Source organism: Pygocentrus nattereri, chromosome 16 (genome assembly GCF_015220715.1).
Source record: "Pygocentrus nattereri isolate fPygNat1 chromosome 16, fPygNat1.pri, whole genome shotgun sequence".
NCBI lineage: Eukaryota > Metazoa > Chordata > Actinopteri > Characiformes > Serrasalmidae > Pygocentrus > Pygocentrus nattereri.
The window spans coordinates 4,010,827-4,034,597 of record NC_051226.1 but is presented as its reverse complement, the minus strand read 5'-3'; the positions used below and the strand labels follow the sequence as shown (position 1 = coordinate 4,034,597).

The 23,771-nt window shown below is 42.8% G+C and overlaps 1 protein-coding gene across 2 annotated transcripts in view; it reads left to right on the top strand.

Moving 5' to 3' along the window:
- The window catches only part of stk32a (serine/threonine kinase 32A), a 98,535-nt gene extending 87,790 nt beyond the window's left edge, over window positions 1-10,745 (top strand). For both annotated transcript variants that reach the window (XM_037545757.1, XM_037545756.1), the window contains exons 12-13: window positions 6,809-6,873; window positions 8,610-10,745. In XM_037545757.1, coding sequence (XP_037401654.1) covers window positions 6,809-6,873; window positions 8,610-8,727 — 183 coding nt within the window. In that variant the 3' untranslated portion in view covers window positions 8,728-10,745. The remainder of the gene's footprint in view (window positions 1-6,808; window positions 6,874-8,609) is intronic.
- Window positions 10,746-23,771: the final 13,026 nt, after the last annotated feature.

Here is a 23,771-nt window from a genome sequence, read left to right as displayed (position 1 = left end):
GTGTAATTCAAACCTTTCACTTTTGCTTGACTTTGTCTTGATTTGACCTTGACAAGACATTGTGGTGACACTTCACTGGAGCCTGTATTACACTGACATAATCATGCCGTAAACACGTCATTGCAGGTGTCACACTGTTATGAGTTGTCATGACAGATTATGTTCAATAATATTATAGTGTCATGTCACCATTGCCTGCATTTGTCATTGATATTAGGGGACAGAGAAGCAAAACAGCGGATTGCCTCAATACATTAAAATTCATCATATGAAAGTCCTCCTCCTGATGATTTTAGTATACTGAGTAAATAGTTTTTTTAAGGAGTCACGCTTTTTTGCTACTCTGTGACTGTATTTGAGCCCAACTGCTGCTTTTTTTCACCATTATGTTACTAAATATTATTGCATGACAACTCATGACAGCTTATAACATCTGCCATAGCATGTCTATAGCATGATCGTCATTTTTTATGTATCATATCTATTATTTTATACGTTTTTCAATTACTAAGTTGTGAGAATAAATCCCAGATTTCATGCCTATCTTATTTTAATCACCCTATTATGCATCATAGCATCGTTTTTATGCATAAACAACCTACAGTGAGAGCAACCCTGAGGAATACCATGCTCTGTAGTTGTACTCCTCACCTGCATGCCCACTGCTGCATTGGCAATGTCTACAGGGTGTATGTGCCAAAGGGGAGCAGTATCTGAAGCTTAATTTGATTTGAACAAAAATAATAAATAAATGATCTGATGGGCAGTTAATGAAAAGAGGCGGGAAAAGTTTTGCCTCACTGATTTCACTGCACTTTCACCAGTGTGGGCCTGAGTTTCTGCTAACGCCAACTCTGCTGAAGCAGCCATGCATTACGCTCTGGCTGTAACAGGCTCCTCAAGGTGACCCCTGCTGTTGATGCAGTTCTTGTACTGGAGTGAAGGAGCGCAGTATCAGGAACACAAACTGTACACTGTGAACCCCATATAGTCCTATAAACCCATATAGTCCTGATAACCCCATATACTCCTGTAAACCCATATAGTCCTGTAAACCCATATAGTCCTGATAACCCCATATAGTCCTGTAAACCCATATAGTCCTGTTAACCCCATATACTCCTGTAAACCCATATAGTCCTGATAACCCCATATACTCCTGATAACCCCATATAGTCCTGTAAACCCATATAGTCCTGTAAACCCATATACTCCTGTTAACCCCATATACTCCTGTAAACCCATATAGTCCTGTAAACCCATATACTCCTGTTAACCCCATATACTCCTGTAAACCCATATAGTCCTGTAAACCCATATAGTCCTGTTAACCCCATATACTCCTGTAAACCCATATAGTCCTGATAACCCCATATAGTCCTGTACACCCATATACTCCTGTAAACCCATATAGTCCTGATAACCCCATATAGTCCTGTAAACCCATATAGTCCTGTTAACCCCATATACTCCTGTAAACCCATATAGTCCTGATAACCCCATATAGTCCTGTAAACCCATATAGTCCTGATAACCCCATATAGTCCTATAAACCCATATAGTCCTGTTAACCCCATATACTCCTGTAAACCCATATAGTCCTGATAACCCCATATAGTCCTGTAAACCCATATAGTCCTGATAACCCCATATAGTCCTGTAAACCCATATAGTCCTGATAACCCCATATAGTCCTGTAAACCCATATAATCCTGTTAACCCCATATACTCCTGTAAACCCATATAGTCCTGTAAACCCATATACCCCTGTAAACCCATATAGTGCTGTTAAACCTATATAGTCCTATATAGTCCTGTTAACCCTATGTAGTCCTATAAACCCATATAGTCCTGTTAACCCCATATAGTCCTATAAACCCATATAGTCCTGTTAACCCCATATAGTCCTGTTAACCCAATATTCTCCTGTAAACCCATATAGTCCTGTTAACCCTATATAGTCCTATATAGTCCTGTTAACCCTATGTAGTCCTATAAACCCATATAGTCCTGTTAACCCCATATGCTCCTGTAAACCCATATAGTCCTGTTAACCCTATATAGTCCTATAAACCCATATGGTCCTGTTAACCCTATATAGTCCTATAAACCCATATAGTCCTGTTAACCCTAGATAGTCCTATATAGTCCTGTTAACCCTATGTAGTCCTATAAACCCATATAGTCCTGTTAACCTCATATACTCCTATAAACCCATATGGTCCTGTTAACCCTATATAGTCCTGTAAACCCATATAGTCCTGTAAACCACATATTGTCTTGTTAACCCTATGAAGTCTTCTAAACCCCTTAGAGTCCTATAAACCTTATATTGTCCTGTTAACCCCATAAAGAACTGTAAACCCTATATTGTCCTGTAAACCCCATATAGTCCTGTTAACCCCATAGAATCCCATAAAAACCCCATATAATCCCATATAAACCCCATATAATCCCATATAGTCCTGTTAATCCCATATTGTCCTGTTAACCCTATATAGTCCTGTAAACCCCATATTGTCCCACTAACTCTATATAGTCCTGTTAACCCTATATAGTCCTGTAAACCCCATATTGTCCTGTAAACCCCATATTGCCCTGTAAACCCCATATTGCCTTGTAAACCCTATATTGTCCTGTTAATCCTGCAGTTTTGTGAACCCCATGTAGTCCTGTTAACCCTATATAGTCCTGTAAACCCCATATTGTCCTGTTAATCCTGTATAGTTTTGTGAACCCCATATAGTCTTGTTAACCCCATATAGTCCTGTAAACCCCATATAGTCCTGTTAATCCCATATTGTCCTGTTAATCCCATATAGTCCTGTTAACCCCATATAGTCCTGTTAATCCCATATAGTCCTGTTAACCCCATATAGTCCTGTTAATCCCATATAGCCCTGTTAACCCCATATAGTCCTGTTAATCCCATATAGTCCTGTTAACCCCATATAGTTCTGTTAATCCCATATAGTCCTGTTAGTCCCATATAGTCCTGTTAACCCCATATAGTCCTGTTAATCCCATATAGCCCTGTTAACCCCATATAGTCCTGTTAATCCCATATAGTCCTGTTAACCCCATATAGTTCTGTTAATCCCATATAGTCCTGTTAGTCCCATATAGCCCTGTTAACCCCATATAGTCCTGTTAATCCCATATAGTCCTGTTAACCCCATATAGTCCTGTTAACCCCATATTGTCCCGTTAACCCCATATAGTCTTGTAAATCCCACATAGTCCTGTTAATCCAATATTGTCCTGTAAAGCCTGTGTGATACTTTTGACCTCATTCATAGAAGTAGCAGACTAGACATATCAATGTTATTTATTTTACTGCAAAACAGTGATGAGGAGTGTTTCTATCATCTGATTCAGCACAAACTCAGCCTTACAGTAATACTAGTTACTGAACGCAAATTAAAAACGTTAAAGACAAAAGTGGTATTTCGAATGCAAAAAAACAAGTAAACAAAACCAGAAAAACACAGAACACAATCATTTGCATGAATAATTCAAACAGTAAACAACTGTACGAACTACAGCCAGGCACAAACAACTATCCAGCTTGATTAGTAATGTCAGTGAAGTGTGGTACCTGTGTCTGTTTGGTCTTCTCTCAAATCGATATCTCGTGTTTGTCACTCAAATGGATTAACACGCCACTAAGAAGTGCGTCTTGCTTCTTTTTAAGCACAAGATGTGGCGCTGCTCGTATGTAAAAAGGTGCTATCTGGCTGCCTTAATCTGTGAAAATGTTCACCTGACACCTGAAAACCAGGGACGCAGCTCCTGAATGAAATACATTATTGCAAGGCAAGACGAGTCAAATGTAATGGAGGGAGTTGGAAAACGTTATCATATAGAATTTTTGAATATCACCCAGCTGTAGTCTTAGAGCAGCTTCTCCAGCTACTTGTGGAGCTGGACGGAGGAACGTGGGCGGATCTGAGGAGAGGAGGGGAGAAGAGAGAAGGCTGGTACGTGTGCTATTTCTAAAGCAGCATGGATCAATATTGTATGAACAGTGCTGCCCCAGACTGACTGTAGAACATTCACACAAACTCTACAGTCCTCGTGCTCTCCTCCTGCAGTCTGCTTTCACTCCTCTCCCCTCCAGCTCTTTCCCTCTTTGTCTCTCTCTCTCTTTTTCTTTCCCTTCTCTCTCTGTCCCTCTGTCTGTCTTGCTGTCTCTCCTCTCGGAGGCCCACCTGCCATCGAACCCATAATATATAATTAACTCAATTAAATCACAGATAATGCGGTGGAAAATTGAGCCCCGGCTGTGAGAACAAAATAAAACGGGCCATCCCACAGCCCACGGCCGTACTGCCCCTCTCTCTCTCTCTCTCTCTCTCTCTCTCTCTCTCTGAATTCACTTTCCCTCCTTTTCCCTCCATAAATCCGGCTTCGCCCCCTAAATTCACAAACATAAATCAATACTAAAAAATGGCGCGTTTGGTTTATTGATTCTCATCTGTAATAAAAGAGAATGCACTGTAAACAAAGCCGGAAAGCCAGTAAATAGTCAGTGTCAGCATGGACAGGAGGTTCTGATGCTCTACATGTCCAAAAGTATCCAGACAAATGAATTCAACTGTTTGAAAGTGCGCCACAGGTGTTCAGCTGCACTCACAGCTTGCATAATCTCCATAGAACAGCACTGACCAGTAGATTGGGACACTCTGGAGCCTAACATCACCAAGCTCAATGCCTCTCTGGAGTGTTGAAGCTCCATCTAATTCCTTTGGGATGGTACATCAGTGCTGCGTAATTGGGTCTGACAGAAATTCACAGCATTTTCCACACAGCTTAAAGGGGAAATTCCATTGAATTCTACATGTATTTCTGTGGTTGAGATGTAAACAAAGGTATTCAGTTTATTCTGAAGTGCAATGGTTCACTGTAGAGAAACTTACTGACTGATTTCTTTACAGTGGTGGTGATAGGAACCAGGTGTCACAATGTCTACAACACAAATATAGACATTTTATGCACTATCAAAAACCCCCAGTGAATCTACATGTGTCGTCTGAGCTTTATATGTAATTCTGATGATGGTAAAACAGCATTAAATCTATGTTCTTTGGGAACTAATTTGCTTTACAACATCCTACATGTACCTCTGTGCTGTGAATGTTATGATACAGGCCAAAACGTCCTCAAAACTTCTCTAAAACAATGTCTCAGTTATCAGGCAGTGCGTTCATAACCATTCATTTCATGTAATAACTTTCAGTGAGGGAGCTTTTAGAGACATTAAACTCTTCAGACGTCTGGTTCCTATCACCCCCACTGTGAACAATACTGACTCAGTAAGTTTATCTACATTCAAAACAGTGGCATGACTTTGTTTACACCACCTGTCTTAACAATGTAATCATGCAGAAAGTTTTAAAAATCTGTAGAATTCCCCCAAAAGTGCCCTCACAGCTCAGATGAGATGAGAAATGAGAAATTAAGAAAGTGTAATACGTCATATTTTCCAAGGATCCCTGGTGTTTGTCTGAAAACAAAGGCAATGCAGTGACGTACTTGAAAAGTCATGTGAAACATGTGGATCTCTTTTTATTATAATGCATCTTTTTTCTTTTGCTTTTCTTTTGATATTCTTTTAGTTGTGTGCTTTTTTGTCATCCACCGCTTTATTTACAATGTCGTATTGAAAAATACTGTGAAGCTCTTTGAGCTGTGCTTTCATTTTTTAAAGGCAGGGTTGGACAATATGACAATATTTTATGGTGTTGTGGTAAATAATGCCACAGATTTGCTGCCAAACTATGCTTTTCTGATCTATTCTGGATCTGATATGCAGTCAAAGACAAAAGTTTGAACACCCCCAGTCAAATGACTTAACATTTGCCATAATGTTTACAGGCCTCAGGCCGCAGAGGTCACCAACTTTCTGCAGAGTCAATCACTACAGACCTCCAAACTTCATGTGGCCTTCAGATCAGCTCAAGAACAGCGTAGAGAGCTTCATGGAATGGGTTTCCATGGCCGAGCAGCTGCATCCAAGCCTTACATCACCAAGCGCAATGCAAAGCATCAAATGCTGTGGTGTAAAGCGCCACCACTGGACTCTAGAAAAGTGGAGACGAGTTCTCTGAAGTGAGCAATCACGCTTCTCCGTCTGGAAATCTGATGAACAAGTCTGGGTTTGGCAGTTGCCAGGAGACGGTACTTGTCTGACTGCATTGCACCGAGTGTAAAGTTTGGTGGAGGGGGGATCATGGTGTGGGGTTGTTTTTCAGGAGTTGGGCTCGGCCCCTTAGTTCCAGTGAAAGGAACTCTTAAAGCTTCAGCACCAAGAGATTTTGGACAATTTCATGCTCCCAACTTTGTGGGAACAGTTTGGGGACGGCCCCTTCCTGCTCCAACATGACTGAGCACCAGTGCACAAAGCAGGTCCATAAAGACACGGATGAGCCAGTTTGGTGTGGAAGAACTTGACTGGCCTGCACAGAGTCCTGACCTCAACCCAATAGAACACCTTTCTTTTGAATTAGAGTGGAGACTGTGAGCCAGGCCTTCTCGTCCAACATCAGTGTCTGACCTCACAAATGTGTTTCTGGAAGAACGGTCAAAAATTCCCATAAACACTCCTAACCATTGTTGAAAGCCTTCCCAGAAGAGTTGAAGCTGTTATAGCTGCAAAGGGTGGGCCTACATCATATTAAACCCTATGGATTAAGAATGTCACTCAAGTTCATGTGCGTGTGAAGCCAGACGAGTGAACGCTTTTTGGAAATATAGTGTGTGTCTTGCCTATGTGTTCTTTTACATTCTCAAATCCCTTTTTCCACAGAACGGTCAGCTCCAGCAGCGCTTGGACAACGTGCAGAGAGACTTCATCATTTTCAACAGGGAAAAGTAAGAGAAATGTTGAGATTACAGCCAACATTATTTTTAGGCTCCCCAACCAACAATCACAGCTAGAGATTTTTGCTACAATTCTTCACACAACACCACCCACAACAACAACACTACAGAGCTGTATGAGCTTATCAAACCATATAATATCTATAATATCTGTTCATAAAGCCCCCTGCGGGGTCCGCAGCACTGCTTTCACAATTCCTGACTTAACATCCTGATTTAGTTAAACCTCTGCTATGAGACATTTCACTACTTATAGCTAACATCTATTTTCTGTGGTTTCTGTCGGATCAAAACCTTGTATCCCCAAAATGGTCACTTTACAGGAGAAGCCAAAAACATACTCTGCTTTTAATGCAAGTCAATGGAACCAGATATTTTTCCAAGCCATTTTGGGTCGTTTCTGTTGGTCCATTCATCATGAAATTTACAAACAGTCTGAAGGATCATGGGTATTTTCAAGTTATGTCAAAAAGTGAAAAACGGCAAAAATGGAGATACGAGGTTTTGCTCCGACAGCAGTGGTATGTACCTTGTATATACATATATAAGTTTATATGTACCTTGTAAATTCATTCTGTGGATTCTCTCTGCGTGTGAACAGTGACCTGACGTGTAGTTCTGTCTCCTTGTGTTAAAAACATCGAATTTGAAGTGAAACAGTGTCTATTGAGGTTAAGCCTTCAGCAAATATACACTAATGTTTAAGTGTGAAATCACTTCATCATATTTGTATATTTTAAATAATAATAATAATAATAATAATAGAATGTTCTTCAGATTGATACAGAATGTGCTGTATATGGTTCTATATAGCACCAGAAGGGTTCTGCTGTGGTCAAGTCCGTAACAATAGAAGAACCAACGAAGAACCATCTTTTTAAGAGTGTATAATCTAAGCATAGCTCAGCCAGTTTGCACTGAAGTCCCTGTAGTAACTAAATAATAAGCCTGAGTATGTACTAAGCCTGGGATTTTAAGGGGTTAATTAAAAATGTGTTTATAATAATAATTCTAATAATTATGATCAATCTGCTGAAGACCATACAACAAAAACTGTGTCTGATGACTTAGACTCCGTTCACATTACCAGGTTGAAGTGAATCCGATTTTTTTGCTCTTATCTGACTCAGATCTGGTGTTTTCAGGGCTGTGTGGATGCAAATCTAATCTTTTCAAATCCGACCTGAATCACTTTCAGATGTGGTTCTAGATTATATACGTATCCGATTCGTGGCCATGTGGCCTTAATGTGACACTCAGAATTCCTGTGCTTTTTTTCCCACTGTGTGTGATCCATCGTTCAGAGTTACTCTGGCAGCAGCGCCGAACTGAAGTTAAAGCCTGTAAACGGTGGAGAAGCAGCTCATCTCACCTTCTTCTCCTCCGTCTGGCTCTAATAATGAAGCTGAGAGCTGATCAGAGTTAATGATCTTCTCAGCGAAGCTCGTTCTGCTCGTTAGTTTGTGCTGATGATGCAGTGATTCAGTCACGTGACGATACTGAGCAGGAGGAGCTCATGAGGGTCATTTCAGGCTGGTTCATCACATTAATGACAGGTTTGAGTCACTGACCTAAACGAGTGAGAGAGATCGGATCTGAGCAAAAAATCGAATTTGAGCAACGAGGCTTGTAATGTGAATGTGGCCTTACAGACACAGACTGGGCTGTTCGTATCAACAGCACACAACAACAACTCAACTTGACTCTTTTTGTCTCGGTTTGTAAAGGTTGAGGAAAACCAAAGCAGACGCTGAAGGCAATGACCTTATCACAAAAGAGGCCGACCAAACCATCGAGGACGGACAGAACAACAACGTAACTGGTGCGCCATGTTTATCGGGGTAGAGCTTTTGGTTAGAAGGACCACTGAGAGGTCGGGATGCTTAAAGCTCATCAGCTCAGGCTTATCCAGACTGCACTGAAGAGGTGCAGCTACAAGCAAAAAGGCTTTTAACAAAAAAAACTGTTTTTGAGTTTCTTTTTTTCATACGAGCATTTATGGACCGAAAAATCAAGCGCACTTATGGGCATCTGGTAACTGAAGAGGACAGACCACTTCATGAAATGAAGGTTCTTTATGAAATGTGCTGCAGTCACACTGTAGTGGAGCCGATGTGAATGGTGGAGGTCAGTAACCTCCGCTCTCGGTATTGTTCTTCGAAATTCTCGTGGGACCTTCGTGCCTAAAAAACACAGCAAGACTCGAGCGAAGACGTCACGTCCTTGTCTTTCACTGGAGACCTCCCGACACTTTCTAGTGTACGCCTGTGATCGTGGTCAGACATGGTTCTGCATCCTTCTGTTCTGTCCCCATGAGTTGCCTTACGCGCCTTGCCGGCATGTCATAGGACTTCATACGCTTAGAGATCAGAGATGCATACTGTGCTTATCTTACACTTACGAACGCACTTTAGAGAACAGCTTTAGTGTTGTGGACCTGTTTAGAAGCTGCTGGAGCACCTGCTTTTAGGCTTTGTTAGTCCCAGTTGGTCATCTAATACAAGCTTTTATATTTATAGCTTTTATATTTAATCGCAGGTGTAAATGTGCGTCTGACCAAAAAAAAATCATTTGTTTTCTTAATATTTATTCACATTCACGTTCTGCTCTATTAAATGTGTCATGTGCTTATTAAGAGAGTGAGTTTTTGAAGTGAAATTCTATAGAGACTGAGAAGAGACTGTCCATGCTCCGCCCACAAATGCAGTTTTTGGTAGCAACTGGGTGATAAAGCATCATGGTATAGACGACATATGTTGCTTTATAGCTTTATTCCTGTAAAGCAGCAGCCTCCTTGTTGCCAAGCGGTTTGTTTTTAGCTTTTTCGCTTATTTTTCCTGCACTTTACTCATTGTATCCTTGTATTCTTACTCATTGTGGTTGGGATAGTGTAGTGGGTAACACCTCTGCCTTCTGAGCTATAGACTGGGGTTCAATCTCCAGGTTGGACAAGCACCCTACGCAATACTAATAAGAGTCCTTGGGCAAGACTCCTAACACTCCCTTCGCCTACCTGTGTAAAACGATCAGATTGTAAGTCGCTCTGGATAAGAGCGTCTACCAAATGCCGTAAATGTAAATTGTATCCAGGACCTGACATTTAACTAAAATGTATGTAGAGCCACATTCAAAAGTTGGGGCACCGTTGGTCCAATTATACACAAGAACACACACACTTTATCTACCAGCCTATCCCAGCGCTCACTGGGCGGAACGCAGGAATCACCCTGGACAGGTCGCCAGTCCATTACAGGGCAGACACAGACATACACATTCACACTCGCATTCACATCTAGAGGCGATTTATCATCTCCGGTTTGTCTTTGGACTGTTGGAGCAACCTCACACAGACACGGGGAGAACATGCATACTCCATACAGAAAGGACCCTGGTTACCCGACCGGGGAATCCAACCCAGGTCCTTCTTGTTTATTTATTTGCTGAGGCTCCAATATATTTAGGGGGAGCATGAAATATAAAATGTGCACAAGCTACATCATTTTCCTCCTCCCAATATATTAAATTCAGTAATTAAATAGAAATTGTGCTCTAAATTTTTAAGAAGTGCTAACTTATCATTCAGCCTAATGAATTTAAGTTAAAGTTCAGGGTCGCTGTGTTTCCCAGCCGAGCTCTGTTGCTGGAACTAATCTAAAGTAGGCAGGTTGAATTGCTGAATTTGCCCCACGTAAACATTAACTTGAACCCATGGCAACACAAAACTACACTCGATCTGTCCTAACAGTGTAAGTCAGTGAGTGCGTTTACATGCACTTAATAATCCGATAACTGCACTAAATCAGATTTTGTCAGTAATCTGCTCCATGTGTTTACATGTACTTGGGTAATCAGATAATGTGAAAACTCCAGGTCTACAGGAGTCAGACAGTAATCGGATTTCTGCTTTGCAAACCAGCCAATGAACTCACAGAAGACGACGTGACGTAAACGTAATGTAAAACTTCACGATGCTTTTTTTTTTAAATCGTGCCACTTTACCTGAAAATATGAACATACATCATCTAGAAGATGAAGAAAATGATGAAGAAAATTTGAATTCTTTATTTCATCAAGGATGTGTTTGGTTTCGGCGTCTCACGGCGACGCGGCTCGCTTATTTCCAGTACTGCTGTTTGTTTTCACACATGCTCAGACTGAGAAATCGGAAAGAAATCAGAGTAAGAGTCACAGCACTGAGAAATCTGATTACTGAGCTCAAATCCAGCCTCTTTATCAGATTTCCTAATCTAGACCTTCCTCTGATCTAAGAAATCGGAGTGTGCTCTTTGCATGACCACTGGAATAATCAGATAACTGCAGAAATCGGATTATGATTGGATTATCGAGTGCATGTAAACACACTCCCTGCGTCTAGGCTGTGCGGGATTTTCATTATCATTCTCTAAAGCTTGTCCAACCAGTGGCTATGAAGGGACGTGTTTGTGGGCGGAGTGTGGACAGGTCAGCTGTAGTCATTAGTTAAACACACTTTCCTGCTCATAAAGAGGCAGAGGTTCTGAAATGTGGATGTAAGTAAGTGTGACAAAGTTTTGCCATAGAATATAATTTGTATCTTTTTAATAAACCTTTTGGCAGTTCAAACCTGCGCAGGTGTTGTCATTCTGTACAGTTCACCTTCTGTTTCGATCATGTCTTGTGCTTTACCTACATTTTCCACTGTGGCAGCTTGTAAATCAAATGCAGATGTAATTTACTGTGTAATTACTTTAAAATAATCAAGCAAAACAGAAGTAATAACTCCTAAGTTTTAAAAGCCATAGCACATCGGATGTGGCTTGTAGTGTCAAGGATCAGATTGTACAAAGTACAGCTAAATCAAAGAGAGTGCCAGCGAACATCAAGCTCAAGTGCGTTTTTCACTGTACTTGTACAGATTTAATGGATGAAAATTAATAACATCATTTAGCAAATTTTTGGCTTCAGCTGACTGACTCTTCACAAATGCAGTTATCAGCTAAAACGCAGGGGAAATAAGCTGAGATGTGATTTGGCCAATAAAGTTATCAGACAGACGGTTAGCCTTCATCTGATTACCTATATGACTACATGATTATCTTTTAGACATATGGCCTTTCTCTGTGCTGTAAACCCATCCATCCATCCATCCATCCATCCATTATCTTCCGCTTTTCCAGGGTTCGGGTCGCGGGGGCAGCATCCCAAGCAATGAGGCCCAGACCTCCCTTTCCCCAGCCACTTCCACTAGCTCTCCGGGGGGGATTCCGAGTCGCTCCAGGCCAGCTGGGCAATATAATCACGGCAGTGTGTCCTGGGTCTTCCCCGGGGTCTCCTCCCGAGTGGACTTGTCTGTGACACTTCCCGAGGGAGGCGTCCAGGAGGCATCCTAACCAGATGCCCGAACCACCTCAGCTGGCTCCTCTTGATGTGGAGAAGCAGTGGCTCTACTCCGAGTCCCTCCCAGATGACCGAACTTCTCACCCTATCTCTAAGGGAGAGACCAGACACCCTGCGGAGGAAACTCATTTCGGCCACTTGTATTCGCGATCTTATTCTTTCGGTCATTACCCAAAGCTCATGACCATAGGTGAGGGTGGGAACGTAGATCGACCGGTAAATCGAGAGCCTTGCCTTATGGCTCAGCTCTTTCTTTACCACAACAGACCGGTAAAGAGCCCGCATCACTGCTGACCCAGCACCAATCCGCCTGTCAATCTCCCGCTCCCTTGTACCATCACTCGTGAACAAGACCCCGAGATACTTAAACTCCTCCACTTGAGGCACGAGCCTATCCCCGACCCAGAGAGAGCTCTCCACCCTTTTCCGCCTGAGAACCATGGTCTCGGATTTAGAGGTACTGATCCTCATCCCGGCCGCTTCACACTCGGCTGCAATCCGATCCAGCGAAAGCTGAAGTTCATGGCCTGATGTCTCCAAAAGGCCCACATCATCTGCAAACAGCAGCGATGTGACCTAAATTTCCTGCGGGATCAATAAAGTATCTATCTATCTATCTATCTATCTATCTATCTATCTATCTATCTATCTATCTATCCAAACCGGACACCCTCCATCCCCTGACTGCGCCTAGAAATTCTATCCATAAAAATTATGAATAGAATTGGTGACAAAGGGCAGCCCTGACGGGGACCAACTCTCACTGGGAACGAGTCTGACTTACTGCCGGCCATGCGAACCAAACTCCAGCTTTGTTTGTAGAAGGCCTGGATGGTTCGTAGCAAAGAGCCATGTACCCCGTACTCCCGAAGCACCTCCCACAGGCTACCCAGGGGAACACAGTCGAATGCCTTCTCCAGATCCACAAAGCACAAGTGGACTGGTTGGGCAAACTCCCATGAACCCTCCAGAATCCTGGAGAGGGTGAAGAGTTGGTCCAGTGTTCCACGACCAGGGCGGAACCGGCACTGCTCCTCCTGAATCGGAAGTTTGACTATAAGCCGGACTCTCTTCTCCAGTACCCCTGCATAGACCTTACCAGGGAGGCTGAGGAGTGTGATTCCCTGAACACACCCTTCAGTCCCCCTTTTTAAAAAGAGGCACCACCACTCCAGTCTGCCAATCTAGTGGCACTGCCCCCGATGTGTGTTGATAATGTGTGTTGAGGTGAGCCCGACTATATCTAGCCGGTATCTCTCAACCTCGCGCACCAACTCAGGCTCCTTTCCCGCCAGTGAGGTAACGTTCCAAGTTCCAAAAGCCAGTTTCAGCAACCGAGGATCAGAACGCCAAGGCCCACGCCTTCGGACACTGCCCAATCCTAGGACCAGTTTGCCCCGGGAGACCCTACCAGGAGCTTTTGCTCCAGAAAACATAGCTCCTAGGATCATTCAAGCACGCAAACCCCTCCACCATGATAAGGTGGTGATCCATGGAGGGGTGTGCTGTAAACCAGTTATTTTACATAAATTAAACTAACCATCTAAAAACCAAGTTCAATAAAAATCAAAAAGAAAGTTAACAGAATGAGAATCACATTATATTCAGTTTATGAATTATTAAAAATTTAATGAAACCAATGTTTTAAGGCAGCCAATATACTTTATATATTTTTAAGAGTTTTATATCTCTACACTGTTAGAAATAAAACTTCTGTGCAGGAACATTTTTCGAGGTACAAACAGTGTAAATGTTCCCTCAGAGCTCCAGCAGTGGTTTTAAGGTTTGATCGTGATGCTTAAATCAGGTTCTCCAGGTGAAAAGTTGCCATTTGTACCTTTTCATAATCGAATGTTTTAAACCAGAACAGTAGAATAAAAGCCTGGAGGCGAGGCAGGGTGTGTGGAGTCAGTACAGCTTAGAACAGATCGTTTCAGTGGATTATGGTTCAGCTATGCTCCCTGACTAAAGGCACTGAGATGGAGCCTTGAAAAGACTTTAAGACGTTGTAAAACTTCTAACTGAAGATGTTTTGCCGTAGGTCTCATGGGAGGGATCTTCAGTCTTCTTCAGAACCCAAAATAGTCTATAAAGAACATGTTTTTTTTCAGATGTGACACTATTTCACCGTCATCAACGTTACATGTGTAGGTTCACTGCTGGTTTTGGATACTCTATGTCCAATATATATATATATATATATATATATATATATATATATAGTGACCCCTGGTTCTTATTAAGTGACCCTTATCAGTCCCACAACAGTGAAATTTCACCTCCACATTTAACCCATCCGTGTAGTAAAACACCACATACACACTAGTGAACACACACACACACACACACACACTAGGGGGCAGTGACCACACTTGCCCAGAGCAGTGGGCAGCCCTATCCACAGCACCCAGGGAGCAGTTGGGGGTTGGGTGTCTTGATCAAGGGCACTTCAGTCACAAACTGTCAGCTCTGGGGATCAAACCAGCGATCTTCTGGTCACAGGGCTGGTTCCCTAACCCCCAGCCCACGACTGCCCCGTGGCAGTTTAATGTTTAAACTACTTTTAAACTATAAAGTATGAAAGAATGAAATAATGTTTGCCTTATTACAAATAATCCTGATTTACAGATTCGCCCTTGTTCTAGCACGTTGTAACAGAGTTTGCTGCAGGCTTTCCTGAAGGAGAAGAACAGCCGTGTGTTTTTTCCCCTTTAGGCTACCTGAAGGTAAAACACTAAAGAATAAAACTGAGGTGCAGGCCAAGATTGAGTTTGACAGCAGAATTACAGATTAAAATAAATTCTCGTTTCAACCGTCTGTTTCAATTTTTCAAGTCCTGTCTAAATCGTTTCTTCTCCATTCCTTTTAAGATTTCTGTAAACCCAGAATTTCACTTCAGGAACCTCTAAAAGGCCTGTATCCATTTATGCACTTAATTTTCTCTTTCCCTTTTTTTACTTGAAAAATTCATAATTCATGTTTACATGACCTTTTGGGACGGTTAATGGTTATGGTTAACTCCAGCAGCACTGCTGTGTCTGATCCACTCATACCAGCACAACACACACTAACACATCAACACCATGTCAGTGTTACTGCAGTGCTGAGAATGATCCACCACCCAAATAGTACCTGTGAAGGTCCATGGGGGTCCTGACCACTGAAGAACAGGGTAACAGAGTATCAGAGAAACAGATGGACTACAGTCTGTAACTGTAGAACTACAAAGACCAGCTATACAGTAAGTGGAGCTGATAAAGTGGACAGTGAGCGTAGAAACTAGGAGGTGGTCAGAATGTTATGCCTGATACATGTATGTAAATGAGCTCTGTGATGATTGGCTGCCCTGTATTGTGGCTCATTCAAAAAGCATCCAGGCCTGAAACACACCTTAAAACTTCAACATGTTAAAGTACTGTAGGCTGAATAGGCAGATATATATAAAGGAGTTTTCATTTTGTGACATCACAAAAACGACTAATTTAAAAAGGGCAAATTTTTCTGCTTTGTTTCCTTATTTGAACTGCAGAGTGAGATGTACATTTATATTGACATTACTGCATTGAGCTATTTTTTTTTTTTTTTTAAAAGGCAAGGAAAACTACATTTTCCCCAATACGGACCCTTTAATCTTAATTAAATGCAGTAGTTTTTGCTTAGATTGAATTGCATGCTTGGCACTGACTGACTTGGCACTCAGGAGGTCAGTGAGGTCACATCATTCAGTAAATCCTGGGACAGAATGATAACTGCAGGCCACCACATCAGAATCTGCACCTGCTTCTTTCTAATGAAAATGTAATACTGCCATCTAGTGCTCATGAAAAGGAAGAGATAACTTTTACCTTCATTTGTAGTCAACCTGAAATCCAAACGGATCCTTCTTTTACCGTATTAGTTCATGTTCCTGATCATGTTAATCATGATTCATCATATTACTGATGAATATCATATCATTTAAAAGACAAAATTCTTGTTGGTTGTAACTGTTCATTAAAAATGCCCTGCTTTCAAAACATCTGCTGATGTTTGATAATAATATTGATCAGTAATTTCTTGTTTGACCCCACCCCACCCCTCACCATGCCACCTATCACCAAGAGAAAATTCAGCACTACCTCTACTGTGTTTACTCACAACTACATCATGGTATTGCCTAAAAGGTAAGTATTGTCATTGAATGGGCCCTTAGTGTGGACGCTTACTACTTATTTCTCTCATTATATCAAAAACATGACTGCTGAACACCAGAGGGCACCAAAGAGTAAGTTCTCACTGAATGGGTGTGATGTTTTTCACTAAAAAAGCAAGGAAGACTAGACTGTGTATTTCTATTTTGCTACAGTAAATGGGTTTTGTGCAGCAAGACGCTAACATTACTGCGACTGAGCGCTGATTGGTTAGTATTACTGCTACTGAGCGCTGATTGGTTAGTGTTACTGCGACTGAGCGCTGATTGGTTAGTATTACTGCTACTGAGAGCTGATTGGTTAGTATTACTGCTACTGAGCGCTGATTGGTTAGTGTTACTGCTACTGAGAGCTGATTGGTTAGCGTTACTGCGACTGAGAGCTGATTGGTTAGCGTTACTGTAACTGAGCGCTGATTGGTTAGTATTACTGCTACTGAGAGCTGATTGGTTAGCGTTACTGTAACTGAGCGCTGATTGGTTAGTATTACTGCTACTGAGAGCTGATTGGTTAGTATTACTGCGACTGAGCGCTGATTGGTTAGTATTACTGCTACTGAGCGCTGATTGGTTAGTATTACTGCTACTGAGCGCTGATTGGTTAGTATTACTGCTACTGAGCGCTGATTGGTTAGTGTTACTGCGACTGAGCGCTGATTGGTTAGTATTACTGCTACTGAGAGCTGATTGGTTAGTATTACTGCTACTGAGCGCTGATTGGTTAGTGTTACTGCTACTGAGAGCTGATTGGTTAGCGTTACTGCGACTGAGAGCTGATTGGTTAGCGTTACTGTAACTGAGCGCTGATTGGTTAGTATTACTGCTACTGAGAGCTGATTGGTTAGCGTTACTGTAACTGAGCGCTGATTGGTTAGTATTACTGCTACTGAGAGCTGATTGGTTAGTATTACTGCGACTGAGCGCTGATTGGTTAGTATTACTGCTACTGAGCGCTGATTGGTTAGTATTACTGCTACTGAGCGCTGATTGGTTAGTATTACTGCTACTGAGCGCTGATTGGTTAGTATTACTGCTACTGAGCGCTGATTGGTTAGTGTTACTGCTACTGAGAGCTGATTGGTTAGTATTACTGCTACTGAGAGCTGATTGGTTAGCGTTACTGTAACTGAGCGCTGATTGGTTAGTATTACTGCTACTGAGAGCTGATTGGTTAGTATTACTGCGACTGAGCGCTGATTGGTTAGTATTACTGCTACTGAGAGCTGATTGGTTAGTGTTACTGCTACTGAGAGCTGATTGGTTAGTGTTACTGCTACTGAGAGCTGATTGGTCAGCGTTACTGCTACTGAGAGCTGATTGGTTAGTGTTACTGCTACTGAGAGCTGATTGGTTAGTGTTACTGCAACTGAGAGCTGATCGGTTAGTGTCACTGCTACTGAGCCCTGATTGGTTAGTGTTACTGCTACTGAAAGCTGATTGGTTAGAGTTACTGCTACTGAGAGCTGATTGGTTAGTGTTACTGCGACTGAGCGCTGATTGGTTAGTGTTACTGCGACTGAGCGCTGATTGGTTAGTGTTACTGCTACTGAGCGCTGATTGGTTAGTGTTACTGCAACTGAGCGCTGATTGGTTAGTATTACTGCTACTGAGCGCTGATTGGTTAGTGTTACTGCGACTGAGCGCTGATTGGTTAGTATTACTGCTACTGAGAGCTGATTGGTTAGTGTTACTGCTACTGAGAGCTGATTGGTTAGTGTTACTGCTACTGAGCCCTGATTGGTTAGTATTACTGCTACTGAGAGCTGATTGGTTAGTGTTACTGCTACTGAAAGCTGATTGGTTAGAGTTACTGCTACTGAGAGCTGATTGGTTAGTGTTACTGCGACTGAGCGCTGATTGGTTAGTGTTACTGCTACTGAGCGCTGATTGGTTAGTGTTACTGCTACTGAGAGCTGATTGGTTAGCGTTACTGTAACTGAGCGCTGATTGGTTAGTATTACTGCTACTGAGAGCTGATTGGTTAGTATTACTGCGACTGAGCGCTGATTGGTTAGTATTACTGCTACTGAGCGCTGATTGGTTAGTATTACTGCTACTGAGCGCTGATTGGTTAGTATTACTGCTACTGAGCGCTGATTGGTTAGTATTACTGCTACTGAGCGCTGATTGGTTAGTGTTACTGCTACTGAGAGCTGATTGGTTAGTATTACTGCTACTGAGAGCTGATTGGTTAGCGTTACTGTAACTGAGCGCTGATTGGTTAGTATTACTGCTACTGAGAGCTGATTGGTTAGTATTACTGCGACTGAGCGCTGATTGGTTAGTATTACTGCTACTGAGAGCTGATTGGTTAGTGTTACTGCTACTGAGAGCTGATTGGTTAGTGTTACTGCTACTGAGAGCTGATTGGTCAGCGTTACTGCTACTGAGAGCTGATTGGTTAGTGTTACTGCTACTGAGAGCTGATTGGTTAGTGTTACTGCAACTGAGAGCTGATCGGTTAGTGTCACTGCTACTGAGCCCTGATTGGTTAGTGTTACTGCTACTGAAAGCTGATTGGTTAGAGTTACTGCTACTGAGAGCTGATTGGTTAGTGTTACTGCGACTGAGCGCTGATTGGTTAGTGTTACTGCGACTGAGCGCTGATTGGTTAGTGTTACTGCTACTGAGCGCTGATTGGTTAGTGTTACTGCAACTGAGCGCTGATTGGTTAGTATTACTGCTACTGAGCGCTGATTGGTTAGTGTTACTGCGACTGGGCGCTGATTGGTTAGTATTACTGCTACTGAGAGCTGATTGGTTAGTGTTACTGCTACTGAGAGCTGATTGGTTAGTGTTACTGCTACTGAGCCCTGATTGGTTAGTATTACTGCGACTGAGCGCTGATTGGTTAGTGTTACTGCTACTGAGCGCTGATTGGTTAGTGTTACTGCAACTGAGCGCTGATTGGTTAGTATTACTGCGACTGAGCGCTGATTGGTTAGTATTACTGCTACTGAGAGCTGATTGGTTAGTGTTACTGCTACTGAGAGCTGATTGGTTAGTGTTACTGCTACTGAGAGCTGATTGGTCAGCGTTACTGCTACTGAGAGCTGATTGGTTAGTGTTACTGCTACTGAGAGCTGATTGGTTAGTGTTACTGCAACTGAGAGCTGATCGGTTAGTGTCACTGCTACTGAGCCCTGATTGGTTAGTGTTACTGCTACTGAAAGCTGATTGGTTAGAGTTACTGCTACTGAGAGCTGATTGGTTAGTGTTACTGCGACTGAGCGCTGATTGGTTAGTGTTACTGCGACTGAGCGCTGATTGGTTAGTGTTACTGCTACTGAGCGCTGATTGGTTAGTGTTACTGCAACTGAGCGCTGATTGGTTAGTATTACTGCTACTGAGCGCTGATTGGTTAGTGTTACTGCGACTGGGCGCTGATTGGTTAGTATTACTGCTACTGAGAGCTGATTGGTTAGTGTTACTGCTACTGAGAGCTGATTGGTTAGTGTTACTGCTACTGAGCCCTGATTGGTTAGTATTACTGCTACTGAGAGCTGATTGGTTAGTGTTACTGCTACTGAAAGCTGATTGGTTAGAGTTACTGCTACTGAGAGCTGATTGGTTAGTGTTACTGCGACTGAGCGCTGATTGGTTAGTGTTACTGCTACTGAGCGCTGATTGGTTAGTGTTACTGCTACTGAGAGCTGATTGGTTAGCGTTACTGTAACTGAGCGCTGATTGGTTAGTATTACTGCTACTGAGAGCTGATTGGTTAGTATTACTGCGACTGAGCGCTGATTGGTTAGTATTACTGCTACTGAGCGCTGATTGGTTAGTATTACTGCTACTGAGCGCTGATTGGTTAGTATTACTGCTACTGAGCGCTGATTGGTTAGTGTTACTGCTACTGAGAGCTGATTGGTTAGTATTACTGCTACTGAGAGCTGATTGGTTAGCGTTACTGTAACTGAGCGCTGATTGGTTAGTATTACTGCTACTGAGAGCTGATTGGTTAGTATTACTGCGACTGAGCGCTGATTGGTTAGTATTACTGCTACTGAGAGCTGATTGGTTAGTGTTACTGCTACTGAGAGCTGATTGGTTAGTGTTACTGCTACTGAGAGCTGATTGGTCAGCGTTACTGCTACTGAGAGCTGATTGGTTAGTGTTACTGCTACTGAGAGCTGATTGGTTAGTGTTACTGCAACTGAGAGCTGATCGGTTAGTGTCACTGCTACTGAGCCCTGATTGGTTAGTGTTACTGCTACTGAAAGCTGATTGGTTAGAGTTACTGCTACTGAGAGCTGATTGGTTAGTGTTACTGCGACTGAGCGCTGATTGGTTAGTGTTACTGCGACTGAGCGCTGATTGGTTAGTGTTACTGCTACTGAGAGCTGATTGGTTAGTGTTACTGCGACTGAGCGCTGATTGGTTAGTATTACTGCTACTGAGCGCTGATTGGTTAGTGTTACTGCGACTGGGCGCTGATTGGTTAGTATTACTGCTACTGAGAGCTGATTGGTTAGTGTTACTGCTACTGAGAGCTGATTGGTTAGTGTTACTGCTACTGAGCCCTGATTGGTTAGTATTACTGCTACTGAGAGCTGATTGGTTAGTGTTACTGCTACTGAAAGCTGATTGGTTAGAGTTACTGCTACTGAGAGCTGATTGGTTAGTGTTACTGCGACTGAGCGCTGATTGGTTAGTGTTACTGCTACTGAGCGCTGATTGGTTAGTGTTACTGCAACTGAGCGCTGATTGGTTAGTATTACTGCTACTGAGCGCTGATTGGTTAGTGTTACTGCGACTGGGCGCTGATTGGTTAGTATTACTGCGACTGAGAGCTGATTGGTTAGTGTTACTGCTACTGAGAGCTGATTGGTTAGTATTACTGCTACTGAGCGCTGATTGGTTAGTGTTACTGCGACTGGGCGCTGATTGGTTAGTATTACTGCGACTGAGAGCTGATTGGTTAGTGTTACTGCTACTGAGAGCTGATTGGTTAATATTACTGCTACTGAGAGCTGATTGGTTAGTGTTACTGCGACTGAGCGCTGATTGGTTAGTGTTACTGCTACTGAGCGCTGATTGGTTAGTGTTACTGCTACTGAGAGCTGATTGGTTAGTATTACTGCTACTGAGAGCTGATTGGTTAGTATTACTGCAACTGAGCGCTGATTGGTTAGTATTACTGCGACTGGGCGCTGATTGGTTAGTGTTACTGCGACTGAGCGCTGATTGGTTAGTGTTACTGCGACTGAGCGCTGATTGGTTAGTGTTACTGCAACTGAGCGCTGATTGGTTAGTATTACTGCTACTGAGCGCTGATTGGTTAGTGTTACTGCGACTGGGCGCTGATTGGTTAGTGTTACTGCTACTGAGCGCTGATTGGTTAGTGTTACTGCAACTGAGCGCTGATTGGTTAGTATTACTGCTACTGAGCGCTGATTGGTTAGTGTTACTGCGACTGAGCGCTGATTGGTTAGTATTACTGCTACTGAGAGCTGATTGGTTAGTGTTACTGCTACTGAGCGCTGATTGGTTAGTGTTACTGCAACTGAGCGCTGATTGGTTAGTATTACTGCTACTGAGCGCTGATTGGTTAGTGTTACTGCGACTGGGCGCTGATTGGTTAGTATTACTGCTACTGAGAGCTGATTGGTTAGTGTTACTGCTACTGAGAGCTGATTGGTTAGTGTTACTGCTACTGAGCCCTGATTGGTTAGTATTACTGCTACTGAGAGCTGATTGGTTAGTGTTACTGCTACTGAAAGCTGATTGGTTAGAGTTACTGCTACTGAGAGCTGATTGGTTAGTGTTACTGCGACTGAGCGCTGATTGGTTAGTGTTACTGCTACTGAGCGCTGATTGGTTAGTGTTACTGCAACTGAGCGCTGATTGGTTAGTATTACTGCTACTGAGCGCTGATTGGTTAGTGTTACTGCGACTGGGCGCTGATTGGTTAGTATTACTGCGACTGAGAGCTGATTGGTTAGTGTTACTGCTACTGAGAGCTGATTGGTTAGTATTACTGCTACTGAGCGCTGATTGGTTAGTGTTACTGCGACTGGGCGCTGATTGGTTAGTATTACTGCGACTGAGAGCTGATTGGTTAGTGTTACTGCTACTGAGAGCTGATTGGTTAATATTACTGCTACTGAGAGCTGATTGGTTAGTGTTACTGCGACTGAGCGCTGATTGGTTAGTGTTACTGCTACTGAGCGCTGATTGGTTAGTGTTACTGCTACTGAGAGCTGATTGGTTAGTATTACTGCTACTGAGAGCTGATTGGTTAGTATTACTGCAACTGAGCGCTGATTGGTTAGTATTACTGCGACTGGGCGCTGATTGGTTAGTGTTACTGCGACTGAGCGCTGATTGGTTAGTGTTACTGCGACTGAGCGCTGATTGGTTAGTGTTACTGCTACTGAGCGCTGATTGGTTAGTGTTACTGCAACTGAGCGCTGATTGGTTAGTATTACTGCTACTGAGCGCTGATTGGTTAGTGTTACTGCGACTGGGCGCTGATTGGTTAGTATTACTGCGACTGAGAGCTGATTGGTTAGTGTTACTGCTACTGAGCGCTGATTGGTTAGTGTTACTGCTACTGAGCGCTGATTGGTTAGAGTTACTGCTACTGAGCGCTGATTGGTTAGTATTACTGCTACTGAGAGCTGATTGGTTAGTGTTACTGCGACTGAGCGCTGATTGGTTAGTATTACTGCGACTGAGCGCTGATTGGTTAGTATTACTGCGACTGAGCGCTGATTGGTTAGTATTACTGCGACTGAGCACTGATTGGTTAGTATTACTGCTACTGAGCGCTGATTGGTTAGTGTTACTGCGACTGAGCGCTGATTGATTAGTATTACTGCGACTGAGCGCTGATTGGTTAGTATTACTGCGACTGAGCACTGATTGGTTAGTATTACTGCTACTGAGCGCTGATTGGTTAGTATTACTGCGACTGAGCGCTGATTGGTTAGGATTACTGCTACTGAGCGCTGATAGGTTAGTATTACTGCTACTGAGCGCTGATTGGTTAGTATTACTGCGACTGAGCGCTGATTGGTTAGTATTACTGCGACTGAGCACTGATTGGTTAGTATTACTGCTACTGAGAGCTGATTGGTTCATTTGACTGCTACTCAGTGCTGATTGGTAAGCATGAATGCTACTGAATGCTGATTGGAATTTAGGGTTTTCACCATCTAGAGTCTGAACCATCATTTAAGACTCAGAGAATCCAGAGAAAAAGCCCAGGGCCAAAATCTATATTGAGTGTCTGTGACCTTCGATCCCTCAGATGGCACTACATTAAAAACCCACATGATTCTGTAATGATGCCCCACATGGGCTCAGGAATACTCTACTT